The sequence below is a fragment of the Prionailurus viverrinus genome, chromosome B3 (assembly GCF_022837055.1).
Source record: "Prionailurus viverrinus isolate Anna chromosome B3, UM_Priviv_1.0, whole genome shotgun sequence".
In the NCBI taxonomy this organism is placed as follows: Eukaryota; Metazoa; Chordata; class Mammalia; order Carnivora; family Felidae; genus Prionailurus; species Prionailurus viverrinus.
In genome coordinates, this window is record NC_062566.1 from 50,863,689 (window position 1) to 50,880,120 (window position 16,432).

A 16,432-nucleotide genomic window follows, 5' to 3' on the forward strand; every position below is an offset into this window, starting at 1 on the left:
ACCTTCCTTAGGAAATAGTCATCTCAGACCTTGGCACTAGCCCCTGTGCTTTGGAAGGCCATCAAGGATAAGGTGTTCCGGAGAGGAAGCATGATGCAGGAGAAAAGAAAGGAGCCCACAGCAGAGGAGCTGATGATGGTAAAGTAGCCTGCCTTCCTCATAGCCAGTCTTCCCCCTTTCATAAATGGCTAGGATGCCTGCCACCTTCTTGGGGCCTCTCTTGTTCTCTTCTATTCAGAGATCCCAAACCCTTAGGCATGGTTGCCCATGATGGCCAAGTTAACCCAGACCTTACTGTCCATATGAGATTGAAAGCCTACAGCTGTACCAATGTAAAACACTTTGTTGTCAGGGTAGTACTCAGTGGATATTGAGATTACAAAGCACTCCAACTTTTGGTGTCCGTCTCACAGAATATCCATTCTCAGGGTGAATGTTTATTCCGGGGTCAGCTGCTTCCCAGCACACTCTTAGCTCTCAGAATCAGAAAATGAAGGTTGATTTAATACATGTCTCCATAACCCTGAAATTGGAATGGATTCCAGAAGTATTTAGGGAACACTCATGCATCTGTTCTCCCCAAATATGCATATAATCCGATGCTCAGCATCTGATGCCTCACAGAAATGCCTGTCTGTGATGCCATTTGGCTTTTCCAATGATTGGCTACCTTCTAGCTTTCCGTACCCTCTTAAGACCAGGGCAGACCTGCTGGGAGAGTGGTGCTGGTCTTGGTTCCATTGGAACCCAAGGCAGGCATACTTCTGCCCTGTATCTGTTATTCAGAGAGGCACACGCCACCCCACCCCACATTAGGCAGAAACTTCCACTGACTGACAGTAAGTGCTGAGGTTTTCCCACCACACAAGCATACACCTGTGAGGCACAGGTTGATGTATTTGCCGCCCCCTTGTGGGAACTTCTTGGGCTGAGTCCACTTTTTTGTAAAACCCTAATACTGGTGCTAAGAGCCAGCTCCCATCTGTGTTCCAGGCTATTCCCTTTATTGGACTTAACCTGAGTTAAATTGTTTCATAGGAGCAGGGGCAGGGAACATGTATTTTGCCCCAAGGCATATCCTGGACTATGGAGAACTTTCATAATGTCATGAATTTGAACTATATTAGCTACCTGATTAAAAAAAAAAAAAAAGGCAAACAACCCCCCTGAGTATAGTCAAAGCTCTGAAGCACAGAGTATCCATTTATTCTTTTCTTTGATAGTGAGAGTTGGGTTGTTGTCAGTAGTTTTATGTGCAGTCTCTCATATTAAGTTTCCTTGATTTGACTGCCATGTGGCAGTAATTTAAGCCGGAGCCCCTACAGCCCTGAAGCGAAAGGCACTGCCTGTGAATCAGGAGCACCAGTATCACTTGCGGGCTTATTGGAAATGCAGAATCTCAAGCCATTCTCCAGACATGCTGAATCAGAATCTGCTTTTCAACAAGATCCCAAGTGATCCCTATGTATACGAAGGCGAAGCAACCCGATGAATCGTAAAACCCTGGGGCTTTGAGCAAATGCAACATTTTCTAAGATATTCAGTTTATACTATGCCAAGCGCTGGTCCTAGCAGCTGAGTGTATGACTTTTCTTTTATACACAAGCATCATTAGAATCCACATGTGGTCATAAACCAAGTACTTGCATTTACAAAAAATATCAAAAATGTGGAAAAATTAGAAAAGAAGTCTTAAAGGTCTTCCACTATCTGTTCCATGGAACTGATCAAAATAAGAAAATAGAAATCTATTTTAAGTGAGAGCCTTTGTTGACTTGCCCCACATTCTGTCCTCCTTCTAATTGAATTCTCTTTTGCTTGGAGATATTGACGAGTGTCAGAACGGCCCTGTGTGCCAGCGCAATGCCGAGTGCATCAACACCGCGGGCAGCTACCGCTGTGACTGCAAGCCAGGCTACCGCTTCACCTCCACAGGGCAGTGCAACGGTAAGTGGCTCCCCACTGGCTGGGTGGGCCTGCCAGCGCGCCATCTCCAGCAGGCTTCAGACATCTGGATTTTTTTGAGAAGGTTAACTTGAAGAACACCTGAGTTATGGTTTACACTGCTGAGTTCTAGTCACGAGGCCAGCAAAAAAGGAAAACTGTTGAAACCCTTAGAGATGTGATGTTTCCAAAACGAGACATATATCATGTACATACATAGATTTTAGATTGGCTCATCTGCTGCCCTGCTCTAAACACCCTCTCCCTCAAATACACACACACACATGCACACAGTCCCCTAACCAGTCCTCAGGGACAGATATTTGTTTTTTTCCTTTCACATGATCCCCCTTAGGGTGGGAAGTTGCCACCATTCCAGCCACACACCCCAATTCTATAGCAAACCTCTCCTGAGCTGAGTTAGATTAGCCTGTATGAACAAAAAGAACCAACAGCACCACTTATCCTCCTAAACATCTTACAGAACTGAGGGCAGCAAACATTAACAGCCTTTTATTAGCCATAAGTCACCTACAGTAAAATGAGAAACTGTCCCCTAGAGGTTAGGTTATTTCATGGCTTACTTTTGTCAAGGATGCGGTAAAAGTAAGAAGGATGAGCATGTTAGCACATATGGATGGTCAAGTTTTAAGTATCTGACGGCATCTTCTAGCCAGTGGCACCAAAATTAAAACACCAGTGTTCCAGCCCAGAAGCAAAATTATACCTCAGAATCATTTTCATGTGAGTGTTTGAGTAATTGTAAATCATTGTATATTTAGCATGGAGGTCAGGAAGAATGTGTTGTTTTGCTGTGGTTCATTTCCCAAGGAGTTTCCTGGATATTTTATGCATTTGTGAATGAAACAACACAAGGGAACATGGTCAAATTTTCCTTGGATTTCCTTGCCTACCAGCGATTAGGTGGTAGGAAGTGCACCGCTCTCTGTAGGGTATTTTGCATTGTTTTACTAGACCTTGGTGGGAAGAGGGTGTAATAGCAGAACAAAAACTCACTTTGAGAATCAAGGCTTGTTTTGTTGGGTTTAAAGGAACATGTGCAAGTGTTTAGCATTTTGTCAACAAAGCGGTTGTTACCCATGTATTAAAAAAATAGGACAGGAAAAATGGGGACGTCTCTGATATGAGTCACAATACCCTAGTGTAACTTGGCATTTATAGCATTTCCCTGCATTTTGCTCTTAATTTATATGTCTTTGAAACTGGGCAAAATAATTCCAATCAAAATAAAGAACTGCTGATAATACAGAACGTGTCGTTTCACACCATTTCACGCTCAGGCAAGAAGTGGGACAAGCTATTTATACATCAAGACAGGGCGTCCAACCATGGCCTGCTAGGGCTTAAGCCCTGCCATATTTTCTTGTAGAACATTAGCACAAATAAAACTCATCCAGCGCTAACCAATGATAAGTGCTATGAATGAGTGTCATTTGTAGCCAAGCTCACTTTTCCTCACTCATTGGAATCCTCAGAAGGGAACGTACTTGAGTTTTGCAATTATTCAGCCTCTAGGGTTGAAGACTTCACTCAGGAATCATCTTCATTTATATCTTTTAAAATCTTTTAAAATGTCTTTTAATAGTTTGCTCCTTTTTAAGTCTGTTTTCTCCAATGGGAATAATCATAACTTACTAGATTAACAAGCTTTCTAGATAGGCAAGCAATAGTTCCTAAGCTACGGGTATCCCAGTTTCTCCATTAAGATGATATATTCAAGCTCACTTAAGACTTTTAAATTGTATGGTGATTCATCAGCTGTAATGTTCTATAATTGGAAGGAGGTAGTCGTAACAATGGCAGCCTGAGCACAGGAAATAGATGGGATATCTTCTCTTCTGGTATGAGCACAACTGCTCTGTGTGGCAAAAAGTGTCCATTTCCGGTTGCTGTCTTCTCAGTAGGCAAGACAGGCCAACAGCAAGCAGGGTGTCACTGTGCTCTACAGAATCTATACTCTAGTTGGCATTCTGGCTGTTTGCTCTCTTTTATGACAGTAGGACAACCAGGATGATACATCGCTCTTCAGATGACCTGTGCCCTAAACATAGAATTTTGAGAGCTTTAAAAATTAGAGACCTAAGTAGGCATGTAATCACGTCATTTGTAGATTCATATAATAAATTCTGCCCCCTTCCCCCTCTCCCCGCCCCAGATCATCAGATTTCAGGAGGGCAACAAAGATTCAGTTGATGAGAAATATAATTCAGGGCTTAAAGACTGGCAGAAGCAAGATGACAGGGCATTCCCTTGAATGAATATGAATAAAAAGAAACATCATTAAGATTGTCAAGTGCTAAAAGGAGCCATGTGTAGACATGAAGACTTGGTTAAGATGGAACAAAAAGTTATAGGAGTAAGACAAAACAATGAACTGAAACCTAAACAAAGGACAGTATGGGTTGTCCATCAAGAAAACCTATCTTAGCAATGGGATTTGTTTGACTTTGATATATATTTCCAAGGGAAGCTATGAAGGGTCCATGACTTGAGACACCAAATCTTGACTAGACAAAATACTTAATTCATTCCATGGTCTGTGATACTGCGTGGGCAAATTATCAAACAGATTATCTCCCGGCTTGGTTTCTTCTTCCCTATTCTACTTCTAATTTTTCTCATCTTTCAGAACATTTTTTTTCATTGCCTCATGTATTGTTAACATACTCTGAATGTGCCCAGTAAAAGAGCATTAGTTTTAACTGATTTTGAGGTAAAAATATATATATATGTGTGTGTGTGTATATATATATATATATATGTGTATATATATATATATATATATGTGTATATATATATATATATATATATATATATATATATATATATAAAATGCCAGTATCTGTTTTACTGGCTTGGTTTAGAGCTAGGATTAATCCTAAGCATGATATCTAGAAGTAAGTTACTTAATGCAGTTTTGTCCCCTAACTCTACCTAAGATACTTACGATGCTTTTTATCTACAGATCGCAATGAATGCCAAGAAATCCCCAACATATGCAGCCATGGACAGTGTATTGACACAGTTGGAAGTTTTTATTGCCTTTGCCACACCGGTTTTAAAACAAATGCTGATCAAACCATGTGTTTGGGTGAGTACGTGATTATCATTTTATTTTTAACTTCTATCGAAAAATTCATTTGCATCTGAATATAAAAATTGATACTAAACCTTCAGTATTAATTTTGCCATTTATAAAATGAAAACACAAGTAGGTGTGTAGCATTAACATCCTTTGGTATTTAATCTTTGGCAATCTGAACACAATAAACCTCTTCCTTGATATTCATTTGGCTGCCAGGTCAGAAAAACTTTTTTTTTTTTTCAACGTTTATTTATTTTTGGGACAGAGAGAGACAGAGCATGAACGGGGGAGGGGCAGAGAGAGAAGGAGACAGAATCAGAAACAGGCTCCAGGCTCTGAGCCATCAGCCCAGAGCCTGATGCGGGGCTCGAACTCACGGACCGCGAGATCGTGACCTGGCTGAAGTCGGACGCTTAACCGACTGCGCCACCCAGGCGCCCCCAGAAAAACTTTTGACTAAAGGAAAAACAGAAAGATATTAAGACAAAAAATACTTTTTATTAATGTTAATAGCCTATTATTTTATTAAGTCTATGGGTTTGCCTTATTGGAATAGAGTGCAGCTTTTGAGTGTTTGAATATGAGCATTTTTTGAGAAGGGTCCATGGTTTGTACCGTATCCTCAGAGGCAAATTTGTAGATCCTATAAAGGCAAAAAAAAGACCCCACATTTTTCTAGGGGAAAAGAGCTCAAGACTTTAAATAAATCTCTTCCCGCTTGCTTTCACTGCTGAGTCAGGATGCTGATTTAGAATAAATTCCAAGTATTAATCAATCACTTTCTCTCTTTTCCTTCCTTTTTATACTTTAAAGCAATATCCATTAAGGATGATTCATGAACATGAATCAGTTTCACAACTGAAAAAAGAAGAATCAATAGAGTAATGTTTAAAGAGCTTACCTTTCACCATAATTGGGTTCATCCATTAGGGAACATTCTTACAAAGTCTTGTCTTCTTCAGAGCAGATGACAAGTTTTATATTAAAGGAGTGTAGGGGCACCTGGGTGGCGCAGTCGGTTAAGCGTCCGACTTCAGCCAGGTCACGATCTCGCGGTCTGTGAGTTCGAGCCCCGCGTCAGGCTCTGGGCTGATGGCTCAGAGCCTGGAGCCTGTTTCCGATTCTGTGTCTCCCTCTCTCTCTGCCCCTCCCCCGTTCATGCTCTGTCTCTCTCTGTCCCAAAAATAAATAAAAACGTGGAAAAAAAAATTAAAAAAAAAAAAAAAGAGTGTAATCAGCCCTGCTCGTCCCTGGAAAGCTAATCCCTGCATAGCAGTGACACCTGCATCTGATTTATCTGGAACCCTCTACTGAAGAACCTGCCCTACAGAAAAATGTCGATAGTTTGGCTAAAAATGAATCAAAGCAGCAGCCCTTGATTGCTGGCAGGGTGACTCACGTGGATGCAGTCTTCAACCACAGACACACACATATTGGATCACTTTGGGGTCAGCAATGCTTTCTGGTTTAGGATCACCGATAACTTATCTTCATGTCCAAAATTTGAAAGGAAAGGAAATTGTAACTCTAAACACTGCCTTTGGCTAACCTGAGGTGTTGTCTTTCAGTCCCAGAGCCTCCTCCCCTTTGCCCTCGCCCCCCTCCTTCTGCCTCACTCCTGCAATACCAGCAATATCAACTCTCTTTTGTTTTGATCCTTTATTTCCTCCTTAATATAATGTACCCCTGCTCTATAAGAAAGACATTAGCTGTTGTGGCACAATGCTCAGACATAAAAGATGCCCAAACAGCTTTACAGAATAGTCAAAGAGAAAAGTCACAGACCAATAAAAAGACAAATAATAACACAAGAATGTATCAGAAGAGGTATCACATTGGGATACTTTAGAAGAGTGAGTTTAGGCACCAGTAGTGGGAGTGATCATAGGTCTTTAGGAGTGGACTGGGAAGAAGGAAAAGGTGTCTAAAATATCAGGTGAGTTAGAAAGCTCATTTATTTTGTTGCTGATTTGAGGGTAATGTCAGGTGACTCACTGCTTTTTGGTAAACTAGAGTGAGAATCTTAAAGGCTGAAGTTTGCCAAAGGTGGCAGCAAATCAAGACCCAGATGCGCTCAGAATTTTCCATTTCCAAGTGAAAATATTTGAGAAAAGTGGCAAGGGTGGAGAATTGTAGAAGTAAATAGAGTAAAATAGTTCTTGTCCAGTTCTCATGTCCTTAGCTTGCCTCCTTTCACATGCCAGCCCAGGAGACGGTTTATTCCCAAGGTTTAGGTCCTTGGCTCTTGCTGGTTGCTCATGGGGAGCGGCCACTGCTGGATCCAATACCAATATCAAGAAGTTCTTAGCCTACACCTGATGCTTTGTGAACCTCACCATGCCCTTTAATCCCAGGCAACCACTCACCTCTTCTGTTAACGACCACGTTTCTCTACGGCCTTTGTTCCTACTAGACATAAATGAGTGTGAGCGAGACGCCTGTGGGAATGGAACTTGCCGCAACACGATCGGTTCCTTCAACTGCCGCTGCAACCATGGTTTCATCCTCTCCCACAACAACGACTGTATAGGTGCGTATGCAAATCAGTGCCTCACGTAGGAAGTGCGTTTAATATGTGCTCTTCGTAATTAGCAGCCTCTCCAGGGAGTGATTTTGTTTTCTGAAATATATGCCCTCTTATGTGGCAACAATTGGTTAAAGGATTTGTCAAAATAAGGTGCTAATTAAATGTCAACTGAGTAATGACTGCCATGACTTTTATGTAAGTGCTCATCAGCACCTATAATTTTATATACACTGTGCTGTGAATTAAATACATTTTTAAATGAATTGATTACATCTTAAAACACATAAAAGTGATACTTTGTATAGAAATTACATAATTCAGGAATAACGTGGACCCATTTGTCTCAATGTTGCGCCATAGACTCTCTTAAAATAAGTCAGTTATTGGGGGGGCACGCCTGGCTGGCTCAGTCAGAACAGCCTGGGAATCTTGATGGTGGGGTTGTGAGTTCCAGCCTCATGTGGGATGTAGAAATTACAAAAATAAATAAAACTTTTAAAAAGTCAATTATTAAATCTATAAAATCCTCCTTATAAAACATGCTATGTTATTTATAAGTGAGAATAATGATCCAAATTTTGTATTGTTGCTAGAGGCTAATTTTATATACTTCTAATTATGAGAATAATTAATAATACCATCAGCTGTATTGTGTGTTAGTAATTCAGTTTTAGCTTTTAAAAATGAAACCTAAAGGAAGATCAAGGTGAAACTCATATAAAGTTCTAATATAAATTATCAATCTGTAATTAATAGAACAGCATAGTCTTGTTAGGTTTTAATAGGTGAGTAAAGCCAGGTGTATTGTTACAAACTAGATATTTATTAGAATTTTTCATGTTTGGCTGAGCCAGCAAAAGCCTCTGAAATTTCAAATAAGTATTTTTCCCTTTAAAGGTTTTGATCATTGCTGGAATTAGGACATTTTCTTTGGAATATATCAAAGGGTATTTTTTTGGCAGATGTTGATGAATGTGCAACTGGAAATGGGAACCTTTGCAGAAATGGCCAGTGCATCAATACAGTGGGGTCCTTCCAGTGTCAGTGCAATGAAGGCTATGAGGTGGCTCCAGATGGAAGGACCTGTGTGGGTGAGTGCTGCCTCAGAATTTCAGAAAGAGATTCCAAAGTATGTTCTCCGAGACCAAAGAATCCTGCAGTCTCTGTCAACATCCTTCCTTCAGAAGGATGGAGAGAAAAAAAAAAAATCAGAGTGGAATTACACCAATCCTACCTGTTGACTGTGTGTGTGTGTGTGTGTGTGTGTGTGTGATATCTATAACACACTTCCCTATTATGTTTTAAAATTAAGTTATTGTAATTACAGAGAATAAATTGTTAAATTTCACAGAAAGCTAAATTGTTCCATAAACAGTTATAATTTGCTTTCTTATATTTACTTTCTTTAAAACAGCTTTGTAGAAATCTCTTCTATAATCTTTTGGGTGCTCTCAAAAATCTTCATACCCATTAACTTTTCACAAGCTACCTTTTTCTGGAAATATTTAATTTGTGATAAGTCAGATAAAATATAGTTGTTCTGCACACTTCTGAAAGCTGATAAAGCTTCTTTTTATTGAATCATTAATTTTTCTCCATGTTAGTTTTATGTATTTCTTTGATTTGATTCCAGTTTCTTGGAATTTTAATTGCTTGATGGAAATCATGCCAGTGGGAACCTCTTCTTTCTTTCTCCCTTTTCTTTGCAGATATCAACGAATGTCTTCTAGAACCTGGAAAATGTGCACCAGGAACCTGTCAAAACTTGGATGGGTCCTACAGGTGCATTTGTCCACCTGGGTACAGTCTACAGAATGACAAGTGTGAAGGTAGGAGGGAGAGGGCTATCCATGTTTGGAAGTGAGCAGTATTGGTTACTGCACTGGCATTCTCAAAGTCCATTTTTGTGATGGTGTGCTGGTGTCTTCATTTTGCACTTTATCAGAAAAAAATCCAAGAGCAAAGGGTGTGGCTTATGTTCTCACACTCAGCTGATGAGGCAGGAACATCTAATTCTCATGCTGATATCTGATGACACTGTTTTGCTCTGTGCCTATGAGTGCTCATATGACCCTGACTCTTTTCCAGGGTGCTTTTAGGCATCTTGTAAAAAACCCTGGTTTTCATGTTTTTAAGTATCAGTAGGTTGCAACTAAAAATAGCTTCATGATTTCAGCTAAAATCTTTAAGTGACCACATTCAAGGTTGGATGATTATGGCTATATAATTTATCTACGTTGTTTGACCTATACAGCAGTGGAAATGTGTTACTACAAATAAATTCTCAGCAAATTTTATAGTACTGCATTCTTCAATTCATATGTCATTGAATTAAATGAAGGGCATTAATTGCTAGAACTTCATAAATAACTGGGCTAAAAGAATTTTTAAGAAGTCACCTAGTTCATGCTCCCAAGTTTAAATAGGTCTGTATCTCATCCATAATGAGTAAGAATTTTCTCCATTTCTCCACTTTTAATATCATGGAGAAATTTTATCATATACCCAGTTTACATCATAGTCAAGTGATAATATTCTAAATGGAAACATATTATGCCTAAATGCAAATTATTATGTGTTATTTTACTTTCACTAAAGATCAACTACTCCATGATCAATGCAAAACTCCCCTAAGATGAACAGAATGGAAATGTATAGAAAGAAAAATGACTTCCCAAATACTTAGTAATGTACCCATTCCACCATCTTTTTCCCTATCCTTATGAAGTCATCACCTACAGGTTAATTTCTACTATAAGAGAAAGAATCCTATTGACAATGACAAAAACAACAACCAAAAGAAATACTCGAGCATTTTTACAAAAGTTGGCTTTTCTTTTAAGAAACGGTTGGATGTGAGAGTAGTGGGAACATGGGAATGGAGTCATTCAGTCAGCAACAGCTCAGATTCATTGATATACCACAAGCAATGTGATGTAATTAATTATAAAGGCAATGTAATAACATAGAGTGATGAAGAGACTGGTTTTTCACTGAACAGGAAGATCATGACTTTGAGCTGCACATTTTAAGAATAGCTATTGTGTGGTATTTACAATATTAAGTCAAGATAATGGAATTTATTTCCCAACTTCCCCTTAGTGGGACCTCATGGGAAGGAACTTGTATAATAGGAATACATTCTGATGTAGGTGTAGAACTCTTTGCACAAATGCAAAAATAAAGAGCCCCATGATATAAAAGATACATGTTTTGTTGGGAAAAAAAGTATCACTAAAAATAGCATGGCTCAGAATCAAGACTTACCTCTATTTTACTACAAATTCCAGCTGAAAGTCAGGGGAAAAGATGGGTAAGTCTGTTGGAAAGAGTGGCCACACTTTTCCTAAACATGGGATGATCATGTAATTCACTGACCAAACCAAGACAGTTTTAAGGAGGGGTCTGTTAATAACAAGGCCAGGACAACAGGCATAACTAGGACTTTCCTAGAAAACGAGAGCATATAGTTACCCAAGCTATTCAAACATCACTGTAGACCACCTTTAATCAACCCTTCCTAGTGCTAAGGTATGTTAATATGCTAAAGGAAGTATGTCACAATTATAAGTGCATCAACTTCCTGTTATCTATATGACAAAAGAAAAACTATAGCCTATACAAGAAAGACATTTGTGTTTTGAGAAAAATTAATCTGCAAATGAAAGTTAGGGACCTCATCTTCTGCAGTATCTTTAGTTTATACTTTACATAATTATTGTCATGAGTGTTAGTATTCTTGTTAAATTCATAGTTTTCCTAATAGCATGGAGTATTGGGAAAAGCACTGTGAATGGATGGAGGGAATAAGTGTTTAGTTCAAAGGTCTAGATCTCTCACTGACTCATTGTCAACACAATTAAAATTGTGTTGTGGTGACTCTGGAGTTTCTTGCTTCTTTTCTAGCTTAGGGTGGTAGGAAATTACCTTTTCTAATTGGCCAGGAAACTCAGTCTGGGTAAGGGATATTTCTTAATGTATCCCTTAGAAGGCACTTGCAGATTCCATTTTTACAATAAGAATTTTCAAGATTAATTTTTAAAAAGGTATCACAGCCTAGAGGTCCACTCAGCATGATGATACAGGAAAAATCCTTATTGGAAGAGTTGTACTTTGTACTTCCACACTTTGCATTTGGTATCTGATGATGTCTCCATTGTGTTTTGGCTTTGACACATGTTAATTCTTTTAGATATTGATGAGTGTGTTGAAGAGCCAGAAATTTGTGCCTTGGGCACATGCAGTAACACTGAAGGGAGCTTCAAATGTCTGTGTCCAGATGGATTCTCCTTGTCCTCCACTGGAAGAAGGTGCCAAGGTAACTGCCTTTGAAGGCTTTAGACTTTCATTACTCTGTGTTTATTTGTTGTGGTTTCACTTTCTTAAACATGGCAAAGCTTTGATTCTTTGTGAAAGAGAAGATGGAGAGCTTTCATTCACTCAGAGGTCTAATGATTACCATATGTCAGAAAGTTCATTTTTACTTTTAAAGTTGAAAACTCATCCATCAAGTTATGGTTGCTTGTACAACAACTGCCCTGGCACTTGAACCTGTCTCTCCCTCTAAGAACACGGATGCTGATAGGTCACTCAGTGGGGGATCAGCCATGAGCCACTGAATACTGCAAAGCCTGGGGGAAGTTCAGCTACATGGTCTCTGCCTCAGAAGAGGTGACTTTGCATAAATGTGGCCCAGACTCTAGACTTTCAGTCCAAAAAATGCAGATTAATCCACGTGCTTTCAGGATATAGTGCCCATCCCTCATATCACAAGTTTTCTAAGAAAACAAACTTGAACTGACTGGGATTCTTGCTGGGACATCATCTGTTTTCAGGAGTAATATTTGTGAACTTAAAAAAAGGAAGCCTGAACTTAAGCATAACACAGGATATTATATCTCAGAAAACTGTTTAGCTCGCAGTAAAAAATGCAATGGTGTGTGTCTATCCATTTATACATACTAGTTTAATGAATTTAGAACAAAAAGCCCCATGCACACTTATTTCTCCCCTCTACCTCAGAGTTTTGTTGTTGTTTGTTCTTTTATTGTTCAGGTTTTTCTTCTTGGTTATTTTGTTATGTTTTGCTTCCATATTACTAAACAAGAGGTAAGGGATATCATTTCAGATTCCAAAAATTGGGTTTTGGTCTCAGCTTCGCCCTCTGTAGCCTAAACAAGTCATTGGATCTTTGGGATGCTCAATTTCCTCATTTTAAACAACCATAATAATACCCGGCCAACCAATCGTACTAAATACGTAACAAAGTTTTGTTAGTTTCTGAGTCTTTCATGGACTCTTGATGAACTTTTCACCTTTCAACTAGCCCTTTTGTTAGCCAATATTTAGAAGCGTGAAGGGGGAATTGAGACTTCTCTGATTTGATCTCATAGGTGGCTGTCAGAAGCCCACATGGATTTCAGGCTTGTGGGTGGGGTGATAGTTGATTCAAGCAGATATTCTGTTATGGTACAGACCAGCCAGATAAATTCTAAGTCCTACTCCCTTGTTTTTGTGTGCCTTTGGCTTGGCCCAAGTTTGGAAAGAAAGCAGTGAGAAACCAGGTGTGAATCTGCCGATGTGGCAGGCCAGAGGAAACTCATAGGCTATTAATTCAATTTGCACTGGCCTGTCACAGAGGAGGCTAACGCTGCAGGAAGAATCAGCCCAGCTGTGAGCAGCCTTGCCACATGCTCAGCTCCAAGAGGCAGAGCCAGACTTGAGGAATGCAAGCAGGGAAAGTGACTTTTGTAGTTCTGATGAAATTTCAAAGGTCATTAAGGGCTCTTTGCAGATGGACTGGTAAACAGGCATCCTAGTGAGTCCTAGTTAAAGTGTGTGGGCAAGCATAGCTCTCTTTCCCAATGCAAGGCACCTTTGATTAATAAACCAAATCTAGAGAATCACCAAAAGCAGATGTAAATCTCCCAAAGGACACAAATTTTGCTGAAGCCAGGGAGTTAAGAGCTGGGTTTTACTTATAAGATGACAAATTAGGAGTCAGGCTTCTATTGCCCATGAAATGAGAAAATTCCACAGAGCAGCAGATAATGTTTTTGAAGGAACAATTGTGATAAGACTCAGGTCAACACATCTTGGCACTTGAAGGCCACAGATATAAAGGGACCACTCCCACTTAACAAAGTTCACTTTACAGTTTGAGCTTCAACTTCGTGTGTTTGAGCCTGCGTAATGGCGAGGTTTTTCTCTTTTTCTGGAGGTGGGATGGTAAAGTGATGCTGGCGAGACAGGGCTGATTTATGGATTTATTTAATTAATTTATTTAATGATAAATGAAAAGAAATATCTAGGTTTAACAGAAACATTAAGGTGGAAGACAACAGAGACAATTAAGTTTTAATATATTCATTGAGACATTTTTGTGAATAGTCACTAACTGATACCTTAAGACAGTTGTAGGTATAAATAATAAACACGAAACATTGTATGTGACAATGAACTTGAAGAATAAAGTGAATCAAAAGGTGTCATTAGAGAAACTATATTCGTTAAATCTTGAAACTTCTCAGCAAAGCGAATATTTGGAGGGCAGGCATGTCTCAGGGCAAAGACTGGCTTTTAGTGCTCTTGATCTTCAGAAGACTCACTGAAAGATACCTCTTAGGTCTAGCTGTAACCAATCTGGAGGTGGAGTAAAAATTAGCGAGAAAATGTATCTGGAAGAGTTGGTTGAAGAAGTTCACTGGGGAGGCCAACTGAATTAGACTTACCAAAGCCTGGTATATATGTTTGATTGATTGATATTTTTACTTTAATTCATGAAAATTTTTCTGATATGATCTTTGGCAACTCAATTATTCTTACCCTGTCTCCTTTGTCACGAAATAAAAGCTGAGAAATTGTCTTAACAGAAATGCATAGGTGGCTGTTAATAATATGCTGCCTGGGGTTGAAAAACAGTGACAGGAGAGAGCATACCTGATCACACATAAAGAAGTGGCAATTCCTTAAAATGGATATGAAAGCGTTTCCTTAAAACCTGCAGATTTTAGCCTCCATGTAACTAGAGGGGAGTCTATAAAGCTTTGGATGTCAAATTTGAGGGGACACACTCCAGGCTTCTGGATGAGCTCACTTTTTAGAGCCACCCAATTTGCTGTATAAGAAATGGAAAAGTCAGTTTCCAAAATTATGTCAAGCAATGCTGGAGAAGTTTGTAGCAACTAGATCCCATCTTCCATGTTGGAGTCACCAAAAAATAACCGATATTAAAGAAATGTATTCTTTGAAAGAAAAATTATTCTCCCTCCTATCTACCCATCTCCCTGCCCTCCTCTTCACCGTCCCTCTCTGTTGAGCTAAACAACCTTCTGTATCATGTGTGTGTGTGTGTGTGTGTGTGTGTGTGTATAAAATCTGCAGAAAGCCCCACATGGCGTTTTGTAAATAGCAACTACATCGATAGCTGCTTCAGTGAATGATCATTATTGTCGTATTTTTGCCAGTCCACAAAATTGCCACATCTTTATTTGTTCTGTGCTTGGAATCAGGGGTTTTATTTTGGTTTATTTGGTTTTATTTTGGCTGAGGGGACCCAGAATAAACAACCTGGTGTGAGAGCATAGTAAGTACCAGAACTGGGAGGCCTACCTTAATTTAGTATGCTCACTAAATATTACCCAAAACACATGTAAGCACATCTGTCAATGGAAGGGTCTTGTGAATTATTCCACTTCTTAATGTCCCCACCCGGAAGTCACTGATGATGTCAGCTTTGAAATGTGATAGTGTTGGAGTTTGTTATTCACATCAAGTTATTTTGGAAAATTGGCTAAAATGAGAAATAACAAAGTGAAAGTCGCATGGATGTACTCATCAGATCTCACTACGAAGGTTACCTATGACTTTAAAGATCTGAGCTCAATTACTGTTAGAGTCACTTACGTTATGGAGTATTACTATTGTAATGAAAAGAACAATTTAACAAGATGGATTGTTTCTCATTCACTATTATACAGTAACGATGTAGTAGGAAAGCATCTAAAGGGTCTCCTGGATTTATGCTGCAGATTTGCGAATGAGCTACTGTTATGCGAAGTTTGAAGGAGGAAAATGTTCATCACCCAAATCCAGAAATCACTCCAAACAGGAATGCTGCTGTGCCTTGAAGGGAGAAGGTTGGGGTGATCCCTGTGAGCTGTGCCCCACTGAACCTGATGGTATGTCTACCATCTGCACTTCTCTTTTGGCTATTCATACGGCAGCCTGGCTGTGAAATGAGAAATACTGGGTGTAGCCCTTCAGGAAAATAAGACAATTTAATTTAACTGTAAGTCTACCCAAAATATTCATTAAGATGATTTTAACTCAAGAGCTGGGTAGTTGTTTCCTTCTGAAATGTGCTATGAATCAGGGCAAGTGGTAGGCACTGGGAGCCTTGTTCACTTGCTCTGATATCTGGGCTTTTCTCGTTCGGTTGTTTCCTGATACATGCAGCCTGTGGCAATCTGGCCATCACTCACTGCTTTGGGAACAGCCTGTAGCTAGTTGCAATTAGTCTGTCTACTAACAAGCGTTCATCTCTACCACAGAGGCCTTCCGCCAGATCTGTCCCTATGGAAGCGGCATCATTGTGGGGCCTGATGATTCAGCAGTTGGTAAGTGGCCTGCACTGGATTCTCAGCATTTTTTAATATTCTTAACCAGCCTCTTCCCTGCCCTTTCTCCAGCTGTTCTTTTTTCCCCACATTTATCTTGGGAAATAAAGCTCTAATTTTTGTCTTTTGATTTAGATACCAATTGTATTATTGTATTATATGGTAACATGATATTGCAATATTAGATATTTCATTGGTTAGACAGTGAAATGATTATAATTTACCTTTGTGTTCAAA

The 16,432-nt window shown here is 39.3% G+C and overlaps 1 protein-coding gene across 2 annotated transcripts in view; it reads left to right on the forward strand.

The window, feature by feature from the left end:
* The window catches only part of FBN1 (fibrillin 1), a 234,540-nt gene that overhangs the window by 192,640 nt on the left and 25,468 nt on the right, over positions 1–16,432 (forward strand). For both annotated transcript variants that reach the window (XM_047862765.1, XM_047862766.1), the window contains 8 exons: positions 1,825–1,947; positions 4,931–5,056; positions 7,464–7,580; positions 8,540–8,668; positions 9,287–9,406; positions 11,770–11,895; positions 15,608–15,757; positions 16,130–16,195. In XM_047862765.1, the coding sequence (XP_047718721.1) occupies positions 1,825–1,947; positions 4,931–5,056; positions 7,464–7,580; positions 8,540–8,668; positions 9,287–9,406; positions 11,770–11,895; positions 15,608–15,757; positions 16,130–16,195 (957 nt within the window). The remainder of the gene's footprint in view (positions 1–1,824; positions 1,948–4,930; positions 5,057–7,463; positions 7,581–8,539; positions 8,669–9,286; positions 9,407–11,769; positions 11,896–15,607; positions 15,758–16,129; positions 16,196–16,432) is intronic.